Source organism: Trematomus bernacchii, unplaced genomic scaffold (genome assembly GCF_902827165.1).
Source record: "Trematomus bernacchii unplaced genomic scaffold, fTreBer1.1, whole genome shotgun sequence".
Taxonomy (NCBI): Eukaryota; Metazoa; Chordata; class Actinopteri; order Perciformes; family Nototheniidae; genus Trematomus; species Trematomus bernacchii.
In genome coordinates, this window is record NW_022987786.1 from 1,193,717 (window position 1) to 1,200,478 (window position 6,762).

The window sequence follows — 6,762 nt, forward strand, 5'->3', positions numbered from 1 at the left end:
ATGAGAAAGGGAGGGCTGTTTGAACAATGCCAATATGCCGAGAAAAATGAAATGATTCCTTCGTTGTCCGCTTCTTTCAGACCACGAAGGTGCTGGCCTAACGCTATGGATTTTGGAAAGAGAGGAGAATTGTGAAGACAAATCTAAATTCAACACATCTGGAGAGGCATGGTCCTGTAACTTGTATTTCTGATGACATTAAACTATGGGTTAACACAAGCTGTTATGTCATTTAATCAAAATCACATGACTTCTCAAATGTCCAATCACAGATGACGAGTGTGGTGGAGCAACCTTCAAACAAGTGTCCCACATTAGGGCAACTCACCCTAGCGCTTTTCTAAGTACTCAAAGTTGCTTTACAAAAATACAATTCACACCACAAACAAAGATACTATGAAGTAAATTAGAAACCTCACAAAGGAAACAAGAAATACAGAAAAGACAGCGTTGTGAAATGACTCTTGTATAATAAAGTTTTGGGAAGAAAAAAAACCCACAACCATGCCTTCACGACAGCATGTGATTTTACGACACTCATCCTTCCATACGGCAGGGTGAAGTGTTTCAGTAAACATGGGTAAAGTTTAGCGGACAAACAACAACAACCAGGTGATATTATCAACGTATAACTCATACATTCAATGTGATCTTATATCAGAGAACAGACCGTTTATCTCTGGTGTTCTTGCAGTCTGCACATTTCCGTGAAACTGAGTCTGTTAGCATGTAGCTTAGCGGCATCAGCTAACAAAGCTAATAACACGTTTGCTGTTTGCTGTTTGTTCTTCATTACAACTCGTGTCAGAATACGATACTTTATTAGAGTAACGCGTGCAGAGCTTCAACACTAACGCCTGTAATCAGTGGTGTAAAGTAACTAAGTACATTTACTCAAGTACTGTACTTAATTATTCTGGGATACTTGTACTTTACTTTAGTATTTCCATGTTATGCTACTCGGTACTTCTACTAACTCCACTACATGTATTTAATACCTTTAGTAACTTTACAGATGTGGATGAATGATGTGAAATCAAATCAAGTGTTAAATCAGACTTTAGTTCCACCTGGAGTAAATCCACAAGCTACCCTGCAGTATACAAAGTCATTCAAACTAGCTGCACCTTTACCAGCTTTGAGAACACTTTCATGATCAATCATTATAAAACATATCATATATATTATTCTGAAATGGACCAATCTGCACAATGACTACTTTTACTGTCGCTACTTTCACTATATTTTGATGATAATACTTTTCTACTTTCACTTGAGGAACATTTTGAATGCAGTACTTTCACTGTAACAGAGTATTCCTACACTCTGGTACTTCTACTTTTACTCAAGCACAAGATCTGAGTACTTCTACTTTTACTCAAGCACAAGATCTGAGTACTTCTACTTTTACTCAAGCACAAGATCTGAGTACTTCTACTTTTACTCAAGCACAAGATCTGAGTACTTCTACTTTTACTCAAGCACAAGATCTGAGTACTTCTACTTTTACTCAAGCACAAGATCTGAGTACTTCTACTTTTACTCAAGAACAAGATCTGAGTACTTCTACTTTTACTCAAGTACAAGATCTGAGTACTTCTACTTTTACTCAAGTACACGATCTGAGTACTTCTACTTTTACTCAAGTACAAGATCTGAGTACTTCTACTTTACTCAAGCACAAGATCTGAGTACTTCTACTTTTACTCAAGTACAATATCTGAGTACTTCTACTTTCACTCAAGCACAAGATCTGAGTACTTCTACTTTTACTCAAGTACAAGATCTGAGTACTTCTACTTTTACTCAAGTACAAGATCTGAGTACTTCTACTTTTACTCAAGAACAAGATCTGAGTACTTCTACTTTTACTAAAGCACAAGATCTGAGTACTTCTACTTTTACTAAAGCACAAGATCTGAGTACTTCTACTTTTACTCAAGTACAAGATCTGAGTACTTCTACTTTTACTAAAGCACAAGATCTGAGTACTTCTACTTTTACTAAAGCACAAGATCTGAGTACTTCTACTTTTACTCAAGTACAAGATCTGAGTACTTCTACTTTTACTAAAGCACAAGATCTGAGTACTTCTACTTTTACTAAAGCACAAGATCTGAGTACTTCTACTTTTACTAAAGCACAAGATCTGAGTACTTCTACTTTTACTCAAGTACAATATCTGAGTACTTCTACTTTTACTCAAGTACAAGATCTGAGTACTTCTACTTTTACTCAAGTACAAGATCTGAGTACTTCTACTTTTACTCAAGAACAAGATCTGAGTACTTCTACTTTTACTAAAGCACAAGATCTGAGTACTTCTACTTTTACTAAAGCACAAGATCTGAGTACTTCTACTTTTACTAAAGTACAAGATGTGAGTACTTCTACTTTTACTCAAGCACAAGATCTGAGTACTTCTACTTTTACTCAAGCACAAGATCTGAGTACTTCTACTTTTACTCAAGAACAAGATCTGAGTACTTCTACTTTTACTCAAGTACAAGATCTGAGTACTTCTACTTTTACTCAAGTACACGATCTGAGTACTTCTACTTTTACTCAAGTACAAGATCTGAGTACTTCTACTTTACTCAAGCACAAGATCTGAGTACTTCTACTTTACTCAAGTACAATATCTGAGTACTTCTACTTTCACTCAAGCACAAGATCTGAGTACTTCTACTTTTACTCAAGTACAAGATCTGAGTACTTCTACTTTTACTCAAGTACAAGATCTGAGTACTTCTACTTTTACTCAAGAACAAGATCTGAGTACTTCTACTTTTACTAAAGCACAAGATCTGAGTACTTCTACTTTTACTAAAGCACAAGATCTGAGTACTTCTACTTTTACTCAAGTACAAGATCTGAGTACTTCTACTTTTACTAAAGCACAAGATCTGAGTACTTCTACTTTTACTAAAGCACAAGATCTGAGTACTTCTACTTTTACTCAAGTACAAGATCTGAGTACTTCTACTTTTACTAAAGCACAAGATCTGAGTACTTCTACTTTTACTAAAGCACAAGATCTGAGTACTTCTACTTTTACTAAAGCACAAGATCTGAGTACGTCTACTTTTACTAAAGCACAAGATCTGAGTACTTCTACTTTTACTCAAGTACAAGATCTGAGTACTTCTACTTTTACTCAAGTACAAGATCTGAGTACTTCTACTTTTACTCAAGTACAAGATCTGAGTACTTCTACTTTTACTCAAGAACAAGATCTGAGTACTTCTACTTTTACTAAAGCACAAGATCTGAGTACTTCTACTTTTACTAAAGCACAAGATCTGAGTACTTCTACTTTTACTCAAGTACAAGATCTGAGTACTTCTACTTTTACTCAAGAACAAGATCTGAGTACTTCTACTTTTACTAAAGCACAAGATCTGAGTACTTCTACTTTTACTAAAGCACAAGATCTGAGTACTTCTACTTTTACTAAAGTACAAGATGTGAGTACTTCTACTTTTACTAAAGTACAAGATCTGAGTACTTCTACTTTTACTAAAGTACAAGATGTGAGTACTCTGAATTAGATAATTAACCAAAGACCACAAAAAGTGACCACATCAAGTTATAGAAGAAGCTAGTACTGTTAACAGATTGTAAATGATTTCACAGAAAAAGCGTAAATTGTACAACGTTTAATATTTACTACTTCATTTCAAAGCAGACTCCCAGTATGTAAGGGGAGCAGCTCTCTGTCTCTTATTTAGTTGAGTCTAATAATGCCTGTGTTTCTGCAGATGGAGAACTACGCTAAAGCTCGGACGCTGGAGCATCCGTCCGTCTGTCCGTTCCTCGATCTGCCCCCCGACACGCCGGAGGTCCGAGTCAAAGACGGCAGCAAGATCCGAAACCTGCTGCGCTTCTGCCAGAGCCGCATGGAGGCCAGACCCCGAGCGGCGGAGAAGGAGAAGCGACCCGGACCTGAGGAAGGAGGAGAGGAAGCTCCGGGACGTCAGGAAGGACGACAGGAAGCTCAAGGACGTAAAGAAGTACAACAGGAAGCTTCGGGACGACAGGAAGCTTCGGGACAGCCGCTCTGCACTCACATCGTGTTCACGGCGAGTGGAAAGGGCGTGTCCAAAGCCATCTCATGCGCAGAGATCCTGAAGCGGCGCGTGGGCCGGCTGCACCAGCTGACCCGGCTGCAGTTCGGCTCGCTGGAGGAGGTCTGGGAGCCTCTGGAGCCCGCAGCCGGCCTGGAGCCCCTCACCGTCAGCAGGAAGCAGCCCAGCCTCTGGATCCTGCTCTCCAGGGAGCCGCTGGACCACAGCCTGCCCGGGTACCAGGCGCCCGGACGCTACGACGCCCTGTGGGCTCCTGAGGGCCAGGGGGGGGACGGACAGAAGCAGGGACACAAGAGGAAGAAGGGAGAGAGAGGAGGAGAGAGAGGAGGAGGGGTAAGAGGAGGAGGAGGAGGAAGAGGAGGAGGAGAGAGAGGAGGAGGAGGGAGGGGCCGTCAGACTGGACGCTCGTAGAGGAATCTGAAGGATCGAGTTCATCTTTAACAGACTGGTGGACAGAAAATGATAAATATGGAGTTCGTTTCCAAAGCCTATCAGTGTTGATTTGTGTTCCATATATATATATAGTCTATTTTGAAAAATCAATACTGAGGTGGCCGACGGGTGCAAACGTGCAGATTATTATATTCACTTCCAGCCTCTCTTTGCTGCTTCCTCCGCTTTCTATCATAATAAGTGAAGATCTTTGGACTCTGAGACACTTTGGACTCTGAGACACTCTGGACTCTGAGACACTCTGGACTCTGAGACACTCTGGACTCTGAGACACTCTGGACTCTGAGACACTCTGGACTCTGAGACACTTTGGACTCTGAGACACTCTGGACTCTGAGACACTTTGGACTCTGAGACACTCTGGACTCTGAGACACTTTGGACTCTGAGACACTTTGGACTCTGAGACATTCTGGACTCTGAGACACTCTGGACTCTCAGACACTTTGGACTCTGAGACACTCTGAGACACTCTGGACTCTGAGACACTTTGGACTCTGAGACACTCTGGACTCTGAGACACTTTGGACTCTGAGACACTCTGGACTCTGAGACACTCTGAGACACTCTGGACTCTGAGACACTTTGGACTCTGAGACACTCTGGACTCTGAGACACTTTGGACTCTGAGACACTTTGGACTCTGAGACACTCTGGACTCTGAGACACTTTGGACTCTGAGACACTTTGGACTCTGAGACACTCTGGACTCTGAGACACTCTGGACTCTGAGACACTCTGGACTCTGAGACACTTTGGACTCTGAGACACTTTGGACTCTGAGACACTTTGGACTCTGAGACACTTTGGACTCTGAGACACTTTGGACTCTGAGACACTTTGGACTCTGAGACACTCTTGGACTCTGAGACACTTCTGGACTCTGAGACACTTCTGGACTCTGAGACACTCTGGACTCTGAGACACTCTTGGACTCTGAGACACTTTGGACTCTGAGACACTTTGGACTCTGAGACACTTTGGACTCTGAGACACTTTGGACTCTGAGACACTTTGGACTCTGAGACACTTTGGACTCTGAGACACTCTGGACTCTGAGACACTCTTGGACTCTGAGACACTTGGACTCTGAGACACTTGGACTCTGAGACACTTTGGACTCTGAGACACTCTGGACTCTGAGACACTCTGGACTCTGAGACACTCTGGACTCTGAGACACTTGGACTCTGAGACACTCTGGACTCTGAGACACTCTGGACCTTGAGACACTTTGGGACTCTGAGACACTCTTGGACTCTGAGACACTTGGACTCTGAGACACTTTGGACTCTGAGACACTTTGGACTCTGAGACACTTTGGACTCTGAGACACTCTGAGACACTCTGGACTCTGAGACACTCTGGACTCTGAGACACTCTGGACTCTGAGACACTTTGGACTCTGAGACACTTTGGACTCTGAGACACTCTGGACTCTGAGACACTTTGGACTCTGAGACACTCTGGACTCTGAGACACTTTGGACTCTGAGACACTTTGGACTCTGAGACACTCTGGACTCTGAGACACTTTGGACTCTGAGACACTCTGGACTCTGAGACACTCTGGACTCTGAGACACTTTGGACTCTGAGACACTTTGGACTCTGAGACACTCTGGACTCTGAGACACTTTGGACTCTGAGACACTTTGGACTCTGAAACACGACATGGATACGGTTCAAGATCTTCTGACATTTGATCATTTATTATGAACAGTATCTTTTAGTTTATCGTTAAAAAAGTCTCAAGACAACTTTTTAGGTTTGGGAATTAAATCAAATTTCATCAGGTTTTTATTTTTGTATTTTATTTGTATTCCTGTGTTTAAATTCTCTCGTTCGAAACACACTAATTATTATTTTGTTGTATGTGTTTTTGAAATGAGTAAAAAAAAAGATAAAATAAGTTTTGTTTTATTCTAAAGTTCTGTTCCTAGTGTTGTTTTTTTACAGTGTATATCAGTATGTAGTGTCTCTACTTTAAAGAGTCCTCTCCTGCTGATGTTCAGGTGTATATCAGTATGTAGTGTCTCTACTTTAAAGAGTCCTCTCCTGCTGATGTTCAGGTGTATATCAGTATGTAGTGTCTCTACTTTAAAGAGTCCTCTCCTGCTGATGTTCAGGTGTATATCAGTATGTAGTGTCTCTACTTTAAAGAGTCCTCTCCTGCTGATGTTCAGGTGTATATCAGTATGTAGTGTCTCTACTTTAAAGAGTCC

General features: G+C 41.4%; 1 protein-coding gene across 2 annotated transcripts; it reads left to right on the plus strand.

Annotated features, from left to right (window-relative positions):
• The first annotated feature begins 540 nt into the window (after positions 1-540).
• On the plus strand, positions 541-4,949 carry rpp25l (ribonuclease P/MRP 25 subunit-like). Of its 2 annotated transcripts, XM_034149555.1 has the most exons (3): positions 541-612; positions 3,762-3,962; positions 4,023-4,949. In XM_034149555.1, exons 2-3 carry the CDS (start codon positions 3,762-3,764, stop codon positions 4,497-4,499), a joined length of 678 nt encoding a protein of 225 aa, XP_034005446.1. In that variant the 5' UTR covers positions 541-612; the 3' UTR covers positions 4,500-4,949. The 2 variants fall into 2 exon arrangements, with proteins under 2 accessions (XP_034005446.1, XP_034005445.1); XM_034149554.1 differs by having other exon boundaries at positions 3,762-4,949.
• The last annotated feature ends 1,813 nt before the right edge of the window (positions 4,950-6,762 follow it).

Bases quoted from the DNA above. Each gene is read 5' to 3' on its own strand.
- rpp25l (XM_034149554.1), top strand. From the start codon at position 3,762: ATGGAGAACTACGCTAAAGCTCGGACGCTGGAGCATCCGTCCGTCTGT.